This window comes from Conger conger, chromosome 2 (genome assembly GCF_963514075.1).
Source record: "Conger conger chromosome 2, fConCon1.1, whole genome shotgun sequence".
NCBI lineage: Eukaryota > Metazoa > Chordata > Actinopteri > Anguilliformes > Congridae > Conger > Conger conger.
Window position 1 is genome coordinate 88694995 of NC_083761.1, and position 21071 is coordinate 88716065.

Consider the following 21071-nt stretch of genomic DNA (forward strand, 5'->3'; position numbering starts at 1 on the left):
ACATCAAACATTACATTACATTTATTTAGCAGATGCTTTTATCCAAAGCAACGTACAATAACTGCATACCAAGGGTCATATGAACTATAGAACAGCTCGGATAACGTACAATTCACAAAGAGTCAGGTGTTCTGAACATCAGAAGGCGTGCACATTCGTTCCGAACGATTTATGGCACCTCACGACGAAGGAAAAAAACTACAAGTATGTTGTTGAGACTGTGACTTGTGTACGTTTATAGTAGTTCCAGCAAGCCTGGCATTCAGGTGCTGTGGCATTCTTTACCTGTAGGAAATAAGGAACAGCTCCTCAGATGCAAGAATCAGTCTTATTGGAGTTATGATACTGCGAGCGGTTGGCACATGCAAGAAAGGGGTGGTTCCTCTAAACAGCTGCAGCTGAGCGGAGAACAGGGAAGCGCGGAGTTTCCGCGGTGTTGTCCGCGGCTTTTAAAAAGAAAGCTAAAACATTACACAACCGTCCTCCGTCCGCGTCCACTGCAGACGCGAGTAATGGTGATGAGACAAAGCAACAACATTCCGGCGACCGACAACGCCTGACAGAATCCAAATAACGACCGGGTTGTTACAGAAATTTAAAGGAGTGCACTGCAATTATAGGAGACCTTGTCTAGCCCTGCCATTTTCGCGACAGCATAACACTTCGCTATGGACCGGACCTGGATTCTGTTCTTGCAGTCGCTACTCTGGACTGTCCTACCCCGCACCGACGGTGTCCCGCTGCCGCGGGATCCCAAAACAGCTCTGGATGAGTACGTCAACGCCTTCGACCCGCACTACTCCTACACAGTGCTCGATAACCTGACCCGGAGGGACAAGGATTTCACCACATACGTGCTCAACATGACGTCTCTGAAGTGGCTGAACGGTAATACGAGGCTACGCTAAATGCTTTTCTATCGGAATTGATCCGTGGAAACTCCACCCAGTCGGTTATGTACTGGGGGATTTTAATACAGTCAATTTTAAGCACAACTAGATGTCAACTGCGGGTTTTAAAAGTCTTAAATATGAAGTTTCAGAATTAGGGGAGACCGGCCAACAACCAAACACTTTTAGGTTTTCGCTTAATTAAAAGATATATACACATGTAAGAGCAAATATGTTTAATCCAGTAACCAGATGCATGTCTTTACTATGACTATAGACCATCGGTACAGTTGAAGGACATTCCTGGAGATTACAGTTCAGCCGAAAGTATAGTGAAACTGCCCCGGGCAAGCTTAAACTGCAGTGGGGGGAAAGGTTTTGTTTGAATACAAGTCAAAGGCTGGTGAACCCAACATTTCTTACCGTTTACATTTACACCGTTACAAATAATTGTCCTGCAGAAATGGTCTACATTTTGTCTATACTGGAATATACAACATTACACTACATTAAATGTTTTTGTGGCTGATGCATTTATAATAGGCGGGGGCATGTTGGAACATTTTTATACAGTATATGGTTAGAACACAGCGTTCAAACAGTCCGGCCTTGGCTGGGCTAGTTGTACTCCTGCAAGGCTCACAGTTTCTGCTTGTGACATGTGTCGAATCCATAGAGACTTAACCCAGAAGACAGTGATTGAATTGAGGCATATTTGGAGTTGGTGGCGTTCACATACAGTGGGAGCAATAATTATTTGTTCCCTTGCTGATTTTGTAGGTTTGCCCACTTACAAAGAATGGAACTGTGTAGAATTGTAATCATATGTACATTTTAACATTGAGAGACAGAATATCACAAAATAATCCAAAATAACATCATATAAATTTTATAAATTTAATATCATCTTTTCACATGAAATAAGTATTTGATCCATAGAACAATAGGACTTAATACTTGGTGGAGAAACCTTTGTTGGCAAGTTGTAGTTTTTCACCAGGTTTGCACAGATCTTGGGAGGGATTTTGGTCCACTCCTCTTTGCAGATCCTCTCCAAATCCTTAAGGTTCCGAGTCTGTCGCTTGGCAACTCGAAGCTTCAGCTCCCTCCACAGATTTTCGATGGGATTTAGGTCTGGAGACTGGCTAGGCCACTCCAGGACCTTAATATGCTTCTTTTTGAGCCACTCCTTTGTTGCCTTGGCCATATGTTTTGGGTCATTGTCATGTTGGAAGACCCATCCACGACCCATTTTCAGTGCTCTCACTGAGGGAAGGAGGTTGTCGCCCAAAATTTCCTGGTACATAGCCCCATTCATCCTCCCCTCGATATGGTGAAGTCGTCCTGTCCCCATAGCTGAGAAACACCCCCAAAGCATAAGGTTTCCACCTCCATGCTTCACAGTGGGGATGGTGTTCTTGGGGTTGTACTCAGCATTTCTCTTCCTCCAAACACGGCGAGTCGAGTTGATACCAAATAGCTCTATTTTGGTCTCATCTGACCACATCACCTTCTCCCAAGCCTCCTCTGGATCATCCCGGTGTTCTTTGGCAAACTTCAGACGGGCCTGTACATGTGCCTTCTTCAGCAGAGGAACCTTGCGCGCGCAGCAGGATTTTAGTCCTTCACGGTGTAGTGTGTTACTGATGGTTCTCTTTGTGACTGTGGTCCCAACTGCCTTCAGGTCATTAAGAAGCTCCTCCTGTGTAGTACTGGGCTGATCCCTGACCTTTCTCATGATTTATTGATATTCCATGAGGTGAGATCTTGCGTGGAGCCCCAAACCGAGGGAGATTGGCAGTGGCTTTGTGTTTCTTCCATTTTCTAATAATAATAATAACTTCTCACCAAGCTGCTTGCTTATTTTCTTGTAGCCCATCCAAGTCTTGTGCAGGTCTACAATTCTGTCCCTGATGTCCTTAGACAGCTCCTTTGTCTTGGCCATGGTGGAAATGTTGGAATCTGATTGATTGTGTGGACAGGTGTCTTTTATACAGCTACATAACGATGTAACGAGTTGACTCAGGTGTTTTGGGTAATGAGTTGAGATTAGGAATGCTTCTTAATGGAAAACTAACTGGTCTGTGGGAGCCAGAATTATTGCTGATTGGTAGGGGATCAAATACTTATTTCATGCAAAAATATGATAAGACATTTATAAAATCTATATGATGTTGTTATTGTGGATTATTTTGTGATATTCTGTCTCTCAATGTTAAAATGTACCTATGATTAAAATTCTGCACAGTTCCATTCTTTGTAAGTGGGATCAAATAATTATTGCACCCACTGTATAATCAGTTATTCTAAAAATATTTTGGTGAAAAAAGCATTACTTCCATGGTGATAAAAAAACAGATTTGTTGATGAAGTACTCAAATCATCTATCTACTCAAATCATCAACTCACACACAAGAACAGCGTTGCAGTGATACATCAGTGAAAACAAACCCATCGTTCTTGCGCAAAGGCTGCTATGCAATATCCCCATGCTATGCATAGACCTGGAGCAGCTCTTTCTCAATACATTCTGTAGCTTGACTCTTGGGAAAGGTCACTTCGGGTCACGGTTGTTTTGTTATTGCATGATTACATTACGTTACATCAATGGCATTTGGCAGACGCTCTTATCCAGAGCGACGTACAACAAAGTGCATACCCATAACCAGGGATAAGTGCGCTGAAAGACCCTAGAGGGAAGTACAATTTCAACTGCTACCCGTACAACAAAGATAAGGACCAGGGCCTATTTGATTTATTTTATTTTTTTAAACAAACAAATAAACAAACCAAACAACAAAGCAAAAGTGACCAAACTTAACTGTCCAAACACTGCTTACCTAGCCAACTAAAATACCGATTATAAATCACATTAAGTAAATCACAAAGACAACAATTAAGGTTCACAGGGAGGTAGGGAGGGATGGGGAGAGGTGCTGCTTGAAGAGGTGTGTCTTCAGCTTGTGCTTGAAGGTGGGGAGAGATTCTACAGTTCTGACCTCAACCACCACCGTGGAGCCAGAACAGACAGTAGTCGTGAGCGTGAGGTGGAGGTTCGGAGAGGGGGAGGTGCCAAGTGGCCTGTGGAGGCTGAACGAAGAGGTCTGGCAGGGGTGTAGGGTCTGATGATAAAAGACATGTGATGTAGAAGTAGGAGGAGTCACACTGTATACCCTTTCTCCCTTTCTTTCCTGCCTGCATGTGATTGGTCCATCCCTCTTTCCCATCTCTGTGTGATTGGTCAATCCCTCTGTCCTGCCTGTGTGTGATTGGTCCACCCCTCTGTCCTGCCCTTGTGATTGGTTGGCAGAGTCTCTGGTGGACCGGCCTGTGTGGTGGCACTATCTGACAGTGACAGTGCCGCGCTACGTCACTCAGACGCTGCAGGACTCCGCCTTTCTGTTCGTGGACCAGGGAGACAACGGGGCCCAGCCCCCCGACCACTCCACCTACTTTCAGAAGATCATCGCTGCCTTCGCCGTCAGCAGCGGCACGTAAGATTCACACCGCACACCACACACACCATACACCACACACACCACACACACCCGCACACACACTCACACACCATACACCACACACACTCACACACACCCGCACACACACCCGCACACACACCACACACACCACACACACCCGCACACACACATACCACACACACACACACTCACACACACCCGCACACACACACACACACACACACTCACACACACACACACACACACACACACCCGCACACACACACACCACACACTCACACACACACCACACACCACACACACCACACACACCCGCACACACACACACCACACACACTCACACACCATACACCACACACACTCACACACACCCGCACACACACACACACACATACCACACACACACACACCACACACACCCGCACACACACATACCACACACACACACACACCATACACCACACACACCCGCACACACACACACACACACACACCATATACCACACACACTCACACACACACATACCACACACACATACCATATACCACACACACTCACACACACACATACCACACACACACACACATACCACGCACACACACACCATACACCACACACACACACTCACACACACACACACACCATACACCAAACACACACACACTCACACACCCACACCACACACACTCACACACACACACACACACACACACCATACACCACACACATTCACACACACACACACACACACTCACACACACACCTACCACTAAAGTGTACCAAATGCACAGTTTGCCTACAAACTAAATAGTATCTACACTGTATCAAGCCCCCCCCCCCCCCCCCAGAGTTTCTACCTCTACACGTCCTGTTCTACACACTGTGTGTGGAAAAACGCTTCATAATGTCTGTGCTACCTCTACCAGTGTAGTGCATTGCTTTGCAGTGGGAAGCAGATTGTTAGAGTGTCAGAGTGCCTTGCAGTGGGACGCAGATTGTTAGAGTGTCAGAGTGCCTTGCAGTGGGACGCAGATTGTTAGAGTGTCAGAGTGCCTTGCAGTGGGAAGCAGATTGTTAGAGTGTCAGAGTGCCTTGCAGTGGGACGCAGATTGTTAGAGTGTCAGAGTGCCTTGCAGTGGGACGCAGATTGTTAGAGTGTCAGAGTGCCTTGCAGTGGGACGCAGATTGTTAGAGTGTCAGAGTGCCTTGCAGTGGGAAGCGGATTGTTAGAGTGTCAGAGTGCCTTGCAGTGGGAAGCCGATTGTTAGAGTGTCAGAGTGCCTTGCAGTGGGACGCAGATTGTTAGAGTGTCCGGTTTGACTGACAGCTCGTCTCTCTTCCAGGGTAGCGGCCTGCCTGACCCAGATCCCCAACCAGCCGCTCTCCTTCCTGGTACAGACATTTCATATCTGACACACATGCTAAACACACAAAATTAAGTGGGAAAAGAGCGCATATTAATGTGCACATACACTCAGTAAGCACATTATAAGGTATTTATTAGACTTAAGTCTTCTGCTGCTGTAGCCTACCCACCTCGAGGTTTGAAGCGCTGTGTTCAGAGATGCATTTTTGCATTTGCATTACTTTCACCCTCCTGTCAGCTTCGACCAGTCTGGCCATTCTCCTCTGACCTCTCTCATTAACAAGGCGTTTCTGCCGGCAGAACTGCTGCTTACTGAATGTTTTTTGTTTTTTGCACCATTCTCTGCAAACTCTAGAGACTGTTGTGTGTGAAAATCCCAAGAGATCAGCAGTTTCTGAGATACTCAAGCCAGCCTATCTGGCACCAGCAATTATTCCACAGTCAAAATCACTTGGATCAGTATGTAAGAAAATATACAACCATTTATATTTTTTCTCAGATTTCTTTGTGAATGATTCTGGTGGCACTTTCCCATGCAGGTGTCAAACTTTCACTTACTGTTCCTTATGCTCTAAAATGAGATGTTTCTCACAGATTTTTCATATTAATGGATAAAAGGTTAGTAATTAAATGTGTTCTCATGTCTTAACTGTGTTCTAGTGTGTTAAACATGTTCTCATAGATTAAACATGTTCTTGTGTGTTAACCGTGTTCTTGTGTGTTAAACATGTTCTTGTAGATTAAACGTGTTAGCGTATGTTCACCGTGTTTTCGTAGATTAAACGTGTTCACGTGTGTTAAAACGTTTTCTCATGTGTTAACTGTTCTCGTGTGCTAAACATGTTCTCATAGATTAAACGTGTTTGTGTGTTAACCATGTTCACACGTGTTAACCGTGTTCTTGTTTTCGTGGTCTCGCAGCACGATGCAGCAGGCAGGAAGTCGCGCAGCGAAGACAGCCTCATGGCCTACACCTGGTGGCACTTCTTGACCAATCGCAGCGACCCCTCCTGGCTCCTCCTCTTTCCAATGACTAAGGTGATTCTCACACCATGTTTGTGTGCGCATATGTGTGAGTGTGTGTGCATATGTGTTCACATATGTGTGCATATGTGTTCACATATGTGTGTGTGTGTATATGTGTGTGTGTGAGTGTGAGTGTGTGTGTATATGTGTGTATATGTGAGTGTGTGTGTGTGTGTATATATGTGTGTATGCGTGTGTGTGTGTGAGTGTGTGTGACTGAGTGTGTGACTGAGAGTGTGAGTGAGTGAGTGAGTGTGTGTGTGTATATGTGTGGGTGAGTGTCTATGCGTGTGTGTGTGTGTGTGAGTGTCTGTATGCGTGTGTGTGACTGAGTGTGTGAGTGAGTGTGTGTGTGTCTGTGAGTGTGTGTGTGTGTATATGTGTGAGTGAGTGAGTGAGTGAGTGAGTGAGTGAGTGAGTGAGTGAGTGAGTGAGTGAGTGAGTGAGTGAGTGAGTGAGTGAGTGAGTGAGTGAGTGAGTGAGTGAGTGAGTCAGTCAGTCAGTCAGTCAGTCAGTCAGTCAGTCAGTCAGTCAGTCAGTCAGTCAGTGAGTGAGTGAGTGAGTGAGTCAGTCAGTGAGTCAGTGAGTCAGTGAGTCAGTGAGTCAGTGAGTCTCCTCTCTCTCTGCAGGCGTGTGTGCGGGCCATGGACTCGGTCTCTGACGTGGTGCTGAAGGTCTCTGCAGGCCGGCAGCGCATTAACAGGTTCAGTGTGGCGGGGGCCTCCAAGGTGAGCGCTGACCCCCCCAGAGCGACTGCCACTGCCAATTCATTATATTTACCTGTAGGGTTTTGCCCTGGCAACATGTATTTTACCTGTAGGGTATCGCCCTGGCAACATGTATTTTACCTGTAGGGTATCGCCCTGGCAACATGTATTTTACCTGTAGGGTATTGCCCTGGCAACAAGTTTTTTACCTGTAGGGTATTGCCCTGGAAACAAGCATTTTACCTGTAGGGTATCGCTCTGGCAACAAGCATATGTACACTTTTAGGTACTTTTCCTACCTACTACTACTACTACTACTAATAATAACAATAATAATAGCTCTGTCTTTGTGTGTGTGTGTGTGTGTGTGCGTGTGCGTGTGCGTGTGCGCAGCGGGGATGGGCTACTTGGCTGGTAGCTGCTGTGGATCAGAGAGTGGTTTCCTTCCTGCCCATTGTGCTGGACCTCCTCAACATGTCGAAGGTGAGGAGGAGTGGGCATGGCTAGGGTGGGCCACCGTACATATACTACTACTACTGTACTTACTGTGCTGTTTTACTGCTGCTTCTGAAAGGCTGCTTGGGTTTGTGTGTGTGTGTGTGTATGTGTGTGTGTGTGTATGTATGTATGTGTGTGTGTGTGTGGGTGTGTGTGTGTGTGTGTGTGTGTGTGTGTGTGTGTGTGTGTGTGTGTGTGTGTGTGTGTGTGTGTATGTGTGTGTGTGTGTGTGTGTGTGTGTATAGAGTCTCCATCACCATTTCAGGGCATATGGAGGCTGGTCCTTTGCCTTTAGGAACTACTATGAGCTGAACATCACCGAGCTGCTGGACTCCCCTCAGATGAGCCTGATGTGCAGCCTAATCGACCCTCTCAGTGAGAACATCACCCCCTACACACACTACACACTACACACACACTGTACACACCATACACACACTACACACACACACACACTACACACACACACACACTGTACACACCATACACACCATACACACACTACACACACACTACACACACACACACACTACACACACTGTACACACACACTGTACACACCATCCACACACTACACACACACACACACACACACACTACACACACTCATTGTTGGTATTAACAGGGAAATAAGATAAACTGTATTAATTGAAACGGTTCCCTGTGTGAGACACACACACACACATTGAAGTGGTTTCCTTGTGTGATGCAGGCTACAGCGAGCGCTACCGAACGAAGCCCAAGCTGGTCATCTCAACCGCGGGGGACGAGTTCTTCCTCCCTGACGACTCCCACTACTACTACCAGCAGCTGCAAGGAGAGAAACACCTCAGGCATTACGCTATACATTATTCAGCTGATGCTTTTTGATGAAGCACTTGGAGTTCTGTTGTAGCTTGGAGTTACATTTAATTGTTTTGTTATAGTCATATTACTTGTACATTGTAGTTACATTGTAGTTATGCTGTAGCTACGTTGGAGCTTTGCTGCATTTAGTTACGTTGACGTAATATTGTTACTTGTTACTTCGTACTTATGTTATAGTTGCATTATTGTCATTTTGTAGTTGCATTGTAGTTATGTTGTTCCATTGTTGTCATATTGCAGTTACAGCATGTTGTAGCTACAGTATAGTTTCAGTGTAGTTTTGATGTAGTTATGGTATAGTTTATGGTGTAGTTGTGTTGTATTTACATTGTAGTTGTGTTGTAGTTATGGTGTAGTTTGGAGTGTACTTGTGTTGTAGGTTTGTTGTAGTTGGGATGTAGTTACAGTGTAGTTGTGCTGTAGTTACTGTGTAGTTCACAGTGTAGTTATGCTGTAGTTGTGCTGCAGTTACGGTGTATTTTAGTGTCGTTGTGTTGTAGACGTGATGTAGTTAGTGTAGTTGTGTTGTAGTTGTGATGTAGTTACAGTGTAGTTGTGTTGTAGTTATGATGTAGTTACAGTGTCGTTATAGTGTAGTTGTGATGTAGTTACGGTGTAGTTTACAGTATAGTTGTGTTGTAGTTACAGTGTAGTTGTGCTGCAGTTACTGTGTAGTTCACAGTGTAGTTATGTTGTAGTTGTGCTGCAGTTACGGTGTATTTTACAGTGTAGTTGTGTTGTAGTTGTGATGTAGTTACAGTTTAGTTCTGTTTTAGTTATGGTGTAGTTGTGTTGTAGTTGTGATGTAGTTACAGTGTAGTTGTGTTGTAGTTATGATGTAGTTACAGTGTCGTTATAGTGTAGTTGTGATGTAGTTACGGTGTAGTTTACAGTATAGTTGTGTTGTAGTTAGTGTAGTTGTGATGTAGTTACAGTGTCGTTGTGTTGTAGTTGTGTTGTAGTCATGGTTTGGTTTACAGTATTTATGATGAAGTTACAGTGTAGTTGTTGTAGTTGTGTTGTATTTAGTGTAGTTGTGTTGTAGTTACATTGTAGTTGTGTTGTACTTGTTGTTACATTGTAGTTGTGTTGTAGTTGTAGTTACAGTGTAGTTGTGTTGTAGTTGTAGTTACAGTGTAGTTGTGTTGTACTTATGTTGTAGTTGTGATGTAGTTATGGTGTAGTTTACAGTAGTTATGATGTAGATACAGGGTAGATGTGTTGTAGTTGTAGTTACAGTGTAGTTGTGTTGTAGTTGTGTTGTAGTTACAGTGTAGTTGTGTTGTAGTTGTAGTTGTGTTGTACTTATGTTGTAGTTGTGATGTAGTTATGGTGTAGTTTACAGTAGTTATGATGTAGATACAGGGTAGTTGTGTTGTAGTTGTAGTTACAGTGTAGTTATGTTGTAGTTGTAGTTACAGTGTAGTTGTGTTGTAGTTGTAGTTACAGTGTAGTTGTGTTGTAGTTGTGTTGTAGTTACAGTGTAGTTACAGTGTAGTTGTGTTGTAGTTGTGTTGTAGTTACAGTGTAGTTGTGTTGTAGTTGTTCTCTGTAGCGGCACTCACAGTCCTCTCTCCTGCTCTCAGGGTGCTGCCCAATGCAGAGCACTTGTGCGTGGGTCACTTGCTGAGTGTGATCGTCTCCACTCAGTCCTTCTACCTCAGCACCATGCTGGGCCTCCAACAACCCACAATGCACTGGAACAGGACACAGGTCGGTGCTCACTGGATGGCCACCCTCAAAGTCTTTCTCTGTTGACACCAGGTGTCATGATAATTCTACCATTTCAAGCACTCCAGGGAAGACCATGGCCACAGGATCCTCAGGACCATCAGGACCACATAGGACTGATATAGTCCTCCTGGAGACCACGGCACACAGGACTGATATTTATTGGAATGTGTTCTGGGGCCAGCATTAAATGTGATTGGTTCTATCAGGCACCAATCAGAAAACAGAAGAGGTGGAGTCAGTGGTGGTTAGCACTAAACCCAACAGGGCAGCGTTCAAGGCTTCCCTGTTCCTTTCATATTTATATTTGTGTATTATCTGTCATTTTAATTACTTTTAATTTCAGTGAAAAAACGGTTTCTTGACCAAACGTTGGTCTTAATGAGAGCTCAGGTTTGCACTTTCTATTGCGAATGATCCCACCTCCACACTTTCCTGATTGGGCGCCTGAGAGAACCAATCACATCTAATGCTGCCCTCAGAAGACATTCCAATAAATTGAACTCCTACGTATGTGAGCACTCAGCCTATCCCAGCCTCCATTTTACATAGAGCTGTGCTTCCTGGCCAGATGCATGGGGTGCTGGTGTTTAGTCAGATCAGCACATGACCAATCAGTCTCAGCAGGTGATTCCAGGTGTGTGCATCGTCCCTCCCTGCTACTGCAGTTCCTCAGGATGCCACCAGGGGGACGCAGAGTCCCTTTTCTCCGGTGTGAAAAGTCTTCCTTTTCCTCTTTGCAGTCAGAGGGTTCCGGAGCCATTTACCTGTACACCGACACCCTGCCAATCAAAGTGCTCGCATACGAAGCTGTCACCTGGGACGCAAAGAGGTGGGCATGTGCAAAACCCCCCGACTGCTGCTACTTATTTATTTCTTATCATATTAATTCCAATTATTTTTAATTCTTCAAAGGAATAATGTTGAACACTGCTACTACTACTACTACTGCTGCTATGAATGCAATTTTAAATATTTTGTCATTGGAAGTATCAATAATTATTCCTTTTCAAAAGTTCACTCTCTTAGCTGTGACTGCTCCACGTGGTGTACTGTAAAAGGGCTGCACCTCCTCTCCCTCCCCAGGAGAGATTTCCGCTGGGCCGTGGCCTCGCCACAGCCGCCCGGCGTCCTGTTCCGCCCCGTCCCGTGGTGGTCATCGCCCGTCAGCAGCCCGGTACGCAGCGCCCCTCCAGCTGCAGCGCTGCAGTGTTGTTGAAAAGATAGCGGTCAGCTGTGTGTGTGTGTTGTGTGTGTCCTGGAGTAAAGATAGCGGTCAGCTATGTGTGTGTTGTGTGTGTCCTGGAGTAAAGATAGCGGTCAGCTATGTGTGTGTGTTGTGTGTCCTGGAGTAAAGATAGCGGTCAGCTATGTGTGTGTGTTGTGTGTGTTCTGGAGTAAAGATAGCGGTCAGCTGTGTGTGTGTGTTGTGTGTGTCCTGGAGTAAAGATAGCGGTCAGCTATGTGTGTGTGTTGTGTGTGTTCTGGAGTAAAGATAGCGGTCAGCTGTGTGTGTGTTGTGTGTGTCCTGGAGTAAAGATAGCGGTCAGCTATGTGTGTGTGTTGTGTGTCCTGGAGTAAAGATAGCGGTCAGCTATGTGTGTGTTTTGTGTGTGTTTTGTGTGTGTTCTGGAGTAAAGATAGTGGTCAGCTGTGTGTGTGTTTTGTGTGTGTTCTGGAGTAAAGATGGCGGTCAGCTATGTGTGTGTTTTGTGTGTGTTCTGGAGTAAAGATAGCGGTCAGCTATGTGTGTGGTGTGTGTCCTGGAGTAAAAATAGCGGTCAGCTGAGTGTGTGTGTTGTGTGTGTCCTGCAGTCTCCTGGAGTGTATATGAAGAAGTTCTTGGAGCCCAAAGTTGGATGGAGAGCATTCTTCATTGAGGTAATTCATCTAACATTCATCACACACACACACACACACACACACACACACACTCTGTCTCTCTCTCTCACACACACACACACACACACACACACACACACACACACTCTGTCTCTCTCTCTCACACACACACACACACACACACACACACACACACACACACACTCTGTCTCTCTCACAAAAAAAAGAGTACCATCCCCACACACTGCCTCATCCCCACACACAACATTAACCCCCCACTGTACATATGAATGTCACTGAATATGAGAGTAAATATTAAATGAATTGTGAATGTGAACATACATATACATGCAAATGTGAACGATTGTAAATGTAAATATGAATATTAATGTGAGTGCACATGTACAAGTGCAGGTGTATTAATATAAACATATTAAATGTATGAATATGAATGTAAATATGAATGTAAATATGTATGAATATGAATGTAAATATGAATGTAAGTGTATGAATGTAAATATGAATGTAAGTATGAATATGAATGTAAATATGAATGTAAGTGTATGAATATGAATGAAATATGAATGTAAATATGAATGTAAATATGATTATGAATGTAAATATGAATTTAAGTGTATGAATATGAATGTAAATATGAATGTAAATATGAATATGAATGTAAATATGAATGTAAGTGTATGAATATGAATGTAAATATGAATGTAAGTATGAATATGAATGTAAATATGAATGTAAGTATGAATATGAATGTAAATATGAATGTAAGTGTATGAATATGAATGTAAATATGAATGTAAGTATGAATATGAATGTAAATATGAATGTAAATATGTACGGATGTGTTTGCCCTCATGCAGGCCTCCTTCCGCGGGCCGCTGGGCACAGTGCAGACCTTCACCACCGAGGTGCAGATCATCCCCGACACCTTTCCCTTCCCAGAATGCAAAGCGCAGGCCTGCCACGGGACAATAGTCTAGAGCAAACTGGTTTACAGGCCAATAGTCCTGTGGGAATAGTCCTGTTCGTTAATTTACTCTGTACTCTGTGCTCTGTAAATTAACTAAATCATGAATGAGGAAATTTGCTAGTTTATAAATAATTAAAACATGTGCAGGGTGCTGGACTAAAAAGAAAGACAAACCAACCAAAGACTTATAAATATCAAAACACTCACAAAAACAAAACTGAATTGTACAAATGTAAGGTACTTTTGTGGCATAAACAAAATATTCATAATAAAATAGCTTTATTTCCATAAAATATTTGCTGGTCATTTGCTTTTTATGGAAGTTTGCACTGAATATACAGAAGGTCAGGTAGCTACCGCAGAATCTCTTGGTTGTGCAGTGACGGCTATATTTAGACACAGTGATACAACAGAATTAGGAATGTGTTTGGAAGAAAGCTTTTGTTTTTCATTTCCGGTATTTGTAAACACCTCAGAAAAATGTGTTCAAAATGAGCTACAGAGGTGACGGTTAGGGGTGGGTGTGCCAGTCGGTCAGTCTGTGGAGTGTTTCTGTCATTTCCTCCAGTGTAGAAGTGTACACAGTGTAAATCGCGTTGGATAAAAGCTTCAGCTAAATTACTAATTTTAAAAACTGTTTGAGGAAAAGCTGTAAGTCAATAATCTTATGTATCTGAATAAAAAATAATTTCATAATCATCTTTGTTGAATAAACATGTTGATATATTACTGAATACATTCATGCTGAAAAATACTGCAAAAAATAAAATGATTTTTCACTCTAAGGGTTTTTGTAGAAAATTGAAAAAACTTTTATTTTTTTCTATTTACATCAACACAAAACCATGTTAATTCACCAACCAATGTAAAAATATTTTTTTAAATGTTCGCAGACATTCATAATGAATTGAAAAAATGATTATGATGAAAAATTTATTTAGTAAACTTTAGTTTTTTGTACTTTATTAGGAACAGTATACTAATATTACATTACATTACATTACATTAATGGCATTTGGCAGATGCTCTTATCCAGAGTGACGTACAGTTGATTAGACTAAGCAGGAGACAATCCTCCCCTGGAGCAATGCAGGGTTAGGGGCCTTGCTCAAGGGCCCAACAGCTGTGTGGATCTTATTGTGGCTACACCAGGATTAGAACCACTGACCTTGCGTCTCCCAGTCCTTTACCTTAACCACTACGCTACAGGCTGCCCTGTAATACTGGGTAGGGTCTCCCTTTGCCCTCAAAACAGCCTCAATATTTCATGTCATGGATTCCACAAGGTGTTGAAAACATTCCTTTAAGACTCAGTTCCATGTTGACATGATTGCATCACACAGTTTCTGCAGATTTGTCAGCTGCACATTCATGCAGTGAATCTCCCGTTCTACCACGTCCCAGAGCTGAGTATCTCAAACCTGCTGATCTCCTGTGATTTTCATGCACACACACGCACGCACGCACGCACACACGCACGCACGCACTCACGCACACTAGTCTCTAGAGTTTGCAGAGAATGGTGCGAAAAACAAAAAACATCCAGTGAGCAACAGTTCTGCGGGCAGAAACTCCTTGTTAATGAGAGAGGTCAGAGGAGAAGGACCAGACTGGTGAACGTTGACAGGAAGGTGACAGTAATGCAAATAACCATGCATTACAACAGTGATATGCAGAAGAGCATCTCTGAACACACAATGCATCATAACTCTTAAGTGGATAGGCAAATCAAAGACAATGTGTTTGGAGACATTACATTACATTATTGGAATTTGGCAGACGCTCTTTGACATTGAGACATTGACATTGACATTGAGAAATGGTCAGGATTAGGGTTAGTGTAGGTGTCAGGAGGATGAAGAATCATTGATAAGAGACAAAAATTACAGTTTGTATTATAGTTTGTGCATCTTTGCTGCATGCAGGCCTATCTTTGCTTTATTCATGGTTGGCCACCGTGGAATGGGAAAATCGTACATTATCACCCTGCTTCAGACTCCATTGGAAAACCATTTTATTTGAAAAAACCTACTTCAATACACATTCTGTTCTGTTAATATACAAACATTATACACACTGTACACGTTAGAGTTTCTGTGAATGACAACATGTACATTTGTTTTTTATAATAACTGCCCTGTACCACAGTCCATCCATCCGGCTAACCACAGTCCATCCCAACTCACGGGGCGTTCAAAATGGCAGACGACATTGCCATGAGCCTATTGACAGAACGTTATCGTTCATCAGTGTGGACGCTCACATCGCTGTAGTGCACGTTTATAGTTTTAGTTCTTGGTGTGTTCTTGGTACATATGGCGCTCATTCCAAACGCTTATTTTCCTTAACTTCCTCCCTTTGCTCATGACCAGGAAACTGAACGAAGCCCGCCACCTTTCTTGTGAGGAAACACGAGCACATCCTTTTGCGTAAGTATTTTCAACCTAAAGTCTGACATAAATCATCGACCTGTGGATGTTTGAAGGAGCAAGAACATTCCATTTGCCTGATTAACGTTCTTCATCTTCATTACTTTTTACTTTTTCTTTCGATGGGTGGAGCTAGGGCCATGAAAAGGAGTAAGAAAAAAGTAAGGGATTGGAATGAGTCACCCCTTTGTATCCCGACATGGTATCTTCCTGTTGTGACATCACACCGGGGCAGAACAGGTTGTCACCACGGTGATCACTGCTGTTCGCAGCTCTGAAGACCAAATTGCAGAATGCAGTCTAACCACAGCCACAACCGGGGAACGCAGTCGAACCACAGCCACAACAGGTGAATTTATGTACATGTTATTTAACATAAATGGATGTCATTCCTTATCATATAAAAACGAGTATAAACACCAAAATCCCTCAGGGACCTTCACACAGCGACTGGGCTTTCCTTCCGAAACTGTAAAAATGTTCACTGCTTAGACAAAGGAAGACAGGAAGAGAGGCACCACGCAGGTGTGACGCAGGTGTGACGCAGGTGTCACACAGGTGTCACACAGGTGTGACGCAGGTGTCCCGCCAGGACAGTTAGTGGGGGGGGGGCTTGAGATGATGTTGGCGATGTCGCATGGCAGCGGGTTGCTAGCGGAGACCCGGAACGAGTGTTGAGAGGTTGTCACCGTGGAAACCCCTCTGGGGGCGGGGCTGTAGGGCCAGCTGTTGGGGAAGCCTCTGCCTGGACCTGTAGCCTGGGAAAGCACAGCCATCACCACTATTAGCATTACCATCTGCATTAACATCACCATAAACTATTAGCATTATCATTAGCACTGACAGTTAGCACTAGCACTAACATCAGCATAAGCTATTAGCATTATCATTAGCACTGACAGTTAGCACTAGCACTAACATCAGCATAAGCTATTAGCATTATCATTAGCACTAGCACTGACAGTTAGCACTAGCATTAACATCACCATAAGCTAGTAGCATTATCATTAGCACTGAGAGTTAGCACTAGCATTAACATCACCATGAACTATTAGCATTATCATTAGCACTGACAGCTAGCACTAGCATTAACATCACCATAAGCTATTAGCATTATCATTAGCACTGACAACTAGCACTAGCATTAACATCACCATAAGCTATTAGCATTATCATTAGCACTGACAGTTAGCACTAGCACTAACATCAGCATAAGCTATTAGCATTATCATTAGCACTGACAGTTAGCACTCACATTAACATCACCATAAGCTATTAGCATTATCATTAGCACTGACAGTTAGCACTAGCATTAACATCACCATAAGCTATTAGCATTATCATTAGCACTGACAGTTAGCACTAGCATTAACATCACCATAAACTATTAGCATTATCATTAGCACTGACAGCTAGCACTAGCATTAACATCACCATAAGCTATTAGCATTATCATTAGCACTGACAGTTAGCACTAGCATTAACATCACCATAAGCTAGTAGCATTATCATTAGCACTGAGAGTTAGCACTAGCATTAACATCACCATGAACTATTAGCATTATCATTAGCACTGACAGCTAGCACTAGCATTAACATCACCATAAGCTATTAGCATTATCATTAGCACTGACAGCTAGCACTAGCATTAACATCACCATAAGCTATTAGCATTATCATTAGCACTGACAGCTAGCACTAGCATTAACATCACCATAAGCTATTAGCATTATCATTAGCACTGACAGCTAGCACTAGCATTAACATCACCATAAGCTATTAGCATTATCATTAGCACTGACAGCTAGCACTAGCATTAACATCACCATAAGCTATTAGCATTATCATTAGCACTGACAGCTAGCACTAGCATTAACATCACCATCACATCACCGTCTGCGGTCCAAGGGCATGCCATTTCCAAGTTAGAATGCAGTTTTCAGACAGACGCGGTTCTGGTTCTGGCTCTGGTTCCGTTCTGGAGTCTCAGAACCTCGGTGCTTTCTCGTCCATAAGCAGAACCAAAGTTCCACCTTGCTCAATGCACAAGGCAGGCGGAATATGACACACCCACTGATGATGTCACGATTCGCAAGGAAAAGCCAACTATTTTTTGGTTCCAGCTGAGAACCAAGTTCAGGTTCCGAACCAATTCATTTTCGGTCTGAACGCGCCGGCCGGTTCGAAATTAAGTCCGGGAACCAGAACCAGCACAGAGCCTTGTCGGTGTGAAAGAGTGGAACTAAAATAGCGGAATTTGTGGAAAAAAAAATCTAACATCAGATTCATTACATTACATTATGGTCATTTAGCAGGGTGCAAATCAGAACCAGGGACAAGTGCGTTGAAGACCCTTGAGGAAAGTACACTTCCAAATTTGGCCTTTTGGCGGCGCAAGAGGGCTGCATAAACTGATGCCAAACTTGCTGTTTGGATATGTTAGCTTGTCTTCTATCAATGTGCCAAATTTCACAATAATTCACCAAGTGGGTTTCACGAGCTTCCATAACTATAATAATAAAATGGTAAATGTTTGGCATTTATATAGCGCCTTTATCCAAAGCGCTGTACAATTGATGCTTCTCATTCACCCGTTCATACACACACTCACACACCAACTGTGATTGGCTGCTGTGCAAGGCACCGACCAGCTCGTCAGGAGCATTTGGGGGTTAGGCGTCTTGCCCAGGGACACTTCGACACACCCAGGGCGGGATCAAACCGACACACACACACACACCACACACCACACACACACACACACACACACACACACACACACACACACCTCCGACTGCCAGACGACTGCTCTTACCACCGGCGCCAATGCCGCCCCATAACAGTTGGAAAAATACAAACAATTATAATTGGCACCTATGCAGCGTAGGTGTTTGGGGATTATGGGGAATCCGGAAGTGCTTTCGTCTCCCACACAGAGCAGCAGATCTGAGGCTTTCAGGCTTTGATGGTGATACTTCCTGGTCAGTGACATTCCCACAGTCGAGACCTGAACGCAGTTCAAGCGCTCTCACACACACACACACACACACACACACACAATCTCACTCACACCCTACACACTCACTCAAACCCTACACACACACACTACGCTCGCACAGTTGCGCACGCACACACACTGACCCGTTCTGCAGGTTCTGTTCAGAAGAAGTTCTTGATGAGCGGGGTGAGGAGCTGGACCCAGAGCCTGACGTATCTGTCGGGCTGCCTGAAGGTGGCGCTGCAGACCTCAGTGGACCTCTGATACAGCCTCTCCTGCTCCTGCCGGAACAAGAGCATCCAACGCACCACATCACAGAGCATCCAAAGCACTACATCACAGAGCATCCAAAGCACTACATTACAGAGCATCCAACGCACTACATCACAGAGCATCCAACGCACTACATCACAGAGCATCCAACGCACTACATCACAGAGCATCCAACGCACTACATCACAGTGACACAGAGCATCTCACACACTCTCACACTCTCACACACTAGTCTCTCTCACACACACTAATATGGTAAATGGTAAATAGTTGGCATTTATATAGCGCCTTTATCCAAAGTGCTCTACAATTGATGCTTCTCATTCACCCATTCATACACACACTCACACACGTACGGCGATTGGCTGCCATGCAAGGCCCCGACCAGCTCGTCAGGAGCGTTTGGGGGTTAGGTGTCTTGCTCAAGGACACCTCGACACAGCCCGGGCGGGGGATCGAACCGGCAACCCTCCGACTGCCAGACAACTGCTCTTACTGCCTGAGCCATATCGCCCCTCTATATCTCTCTCTCTCTCTCACACACACACACACACACACACACACACACACACACACACACACACACACACACACACACACACACACACACACACACACTAATATCTCTCACACACACACTTTACACACACACACACTAATATTTCTCTCTCACACACACACACACACACACACACACACACACACTAATATCTCTCACACACACACACACACACACACACACACACACACATTTACATTTACATTTACATTTAATCATTTGGCAGACGCTTTTAATCCAAAGTGATTTACAAGTGCATAGATTCTTCCACAAGTCAAAGCATCACATCCATAACTAGGAAAATACATAGGAAGTGCTGTTTTAAACATATAGTCATCATAAGTGCAATTTTTATTTTTTTATTTTTTTGGGGGGGGTTAGACAAGAGGGATAGGGATATCAGAAAGGGGGGGCGGGGGAAATCAGGAGGGAGGACTAAGGTACAGTTTGAAAAGGTGTGTTTTTAGTCTGCGTCGAAATAGGGGGAGGGATTCTGCTGTCCTGACAGTGGCAGGCAAGTCATTCCACCACTGAGGAACCAGAACGGAAAACAGGCGTGAACGTGCAGCTCGACCGCCAGGTGCACGTAGAGAGGGAACCATAAGGCGACCAGAGCTGGCAGACCGGAGTGGTCTAGCTGGGGAGTAGGGAGTGATCAAGGATTGTATGTAAGGTGGGGCAGTCCCCTTAGCAGCCTGAAATGCCAACACTGGGGCCTTGAATCGGATGCGTGCGGCAATAGGAAGCCAGTGGAGGCCAATGAGAAGCGGGGTGACATGAGCCGACCTGGGCTGATTGGTGATCAGGCGGGCTGCAGCATTCTGGACCAGCTGGAGGGGCTTGATGGCACAAGCTGGGAGACCGGCTAGGAGGGAGTTGCAGTAATCCAGGCGGGAAATGACGAGTGCCTGGACTAGGAGCTGGGTGGCTTTCTCCGTCAGGAGATGACGGATACGGCGTATATTGTACAGAAAGAACCTGCAGGTTCTGGCAGTGGAGGATACTTGTGGAGCCAGGGTGAGGCAGTTATCAAGAGTCACCCCAAGATTCTTTGCCGTACGGGAGGAGGAAACTACAAAGTCCTCAACAGTCGGTGAGAGGTCGATTGACGGAGAGGACTTAGCCAGGATGTAGAGAAGCTCAGTTTTGGCAAGGTTAAACTTCAGGTGGTGGGTAGTGCGTTGGATGCTCTGTGTCACTGTGATGTAGTGCGTTGGATGCTCTGTGTCACTGTGATGTAGTGCGTTGGATGCTCTGTGTCACTGTGATGTAGTGCGTTGGATGCAGAGATATCAGCCAAGCAGGCAGAGATCTGTGTGGTGACTTGGGTGTCGGTGGGGAAGGAAATAAAGAGTTGGGTGTCATCGGTGTAAGAGTGGTAAGAAAAGCCATGGGAAGAGATAACAGAACCAAGAGA

At 44.4% G+C, this 21071-nt stretch overlaps 2 protein-coding genes across 2 annotated transcripts in view; one reads left to right on the forward strand and one right to left on the reverse strand.

Annotated features, from left to right (window-relative positions):
• The first annotated feature begins 228 nt into the window (after positions 1-228).
• LOC133111621 (autocrine proliferation repressor protein A-like) lies at positions 229-14180 on the forward strand. Its single transcript, XM_061222109.1, has 13 exons — positions 229-888; positions 4201-4384; positions 5714-5762; positions 6658-6774; positions 7392-7490; positions 7863-7952; positions 8213-8342; positions 8680-8800; positions 10421-10547; positions 11309-11397; positions 11652-11742; positions 12381-12446; positions 13286-14180. Exons 1-13 carry the CDS (start codon positions 669-671, stop codon positions 13403-13405), a joined length of 1503 nt encoding a protein of 500 aa, XP_061078093.1. The 5' UTR covers positions 229-668; the 3' UTR covers positions 13406-14180.
• Positions 14181-14256: 76 nt separating this feature from the next.
• Positions 14257-21071, reverse strand: part of LOC133122926 (CDP-diacylglycerol--glycerol-3-phosphate 3-phosphatidyltransferase, mitochondrial) — a 24385-nt gene continuing 17570 nt past the window's right edge. The window contains exons 10-11 of the mRNA XM_061233209.1: positions 18966-19103; positions 14257-16582 (exon numbers count right to left, since the gene is read on the reverse strand). Of these exons, the coding sequence (XP_061089193.1) occupies positions 18984-19103 (120 nt within the window). The 3' untranslated portion in view covers positions 14257-16582; positions 18966-18983. The remainder of the gene's footprint in view (positions 16583-18965; positions 19104-21071) is intronic.

What these genes read in the sequence shown, in the direction of transcription:
- LOC133111621 (XM_061222109.1), top strand. Translation starts at nt 669, where the DNA reads ATGGACCGGACCTGGATTCTGTTCTTGCAGTCGCTACTCTGGACTGTC. An exon ending in TTCGCCGTCAGCAGCGGCAC is followed by an intron (nt 4,385 to 5,713) that starts GTAAGATTCACA and finishes TCTCTCTTCCAG; the next exon opens with GGTAGCGGCCTGCCTGACCC. An exon ending in TCCTCTTTCCAATGACTAAG is followed by an intron (nt 6,775 to 7,391) that starts GTGATTCTCACA and finishes CTCTCTCTGCAG; the next exon opens with GCGTGTGTGCGGGCCATGGA.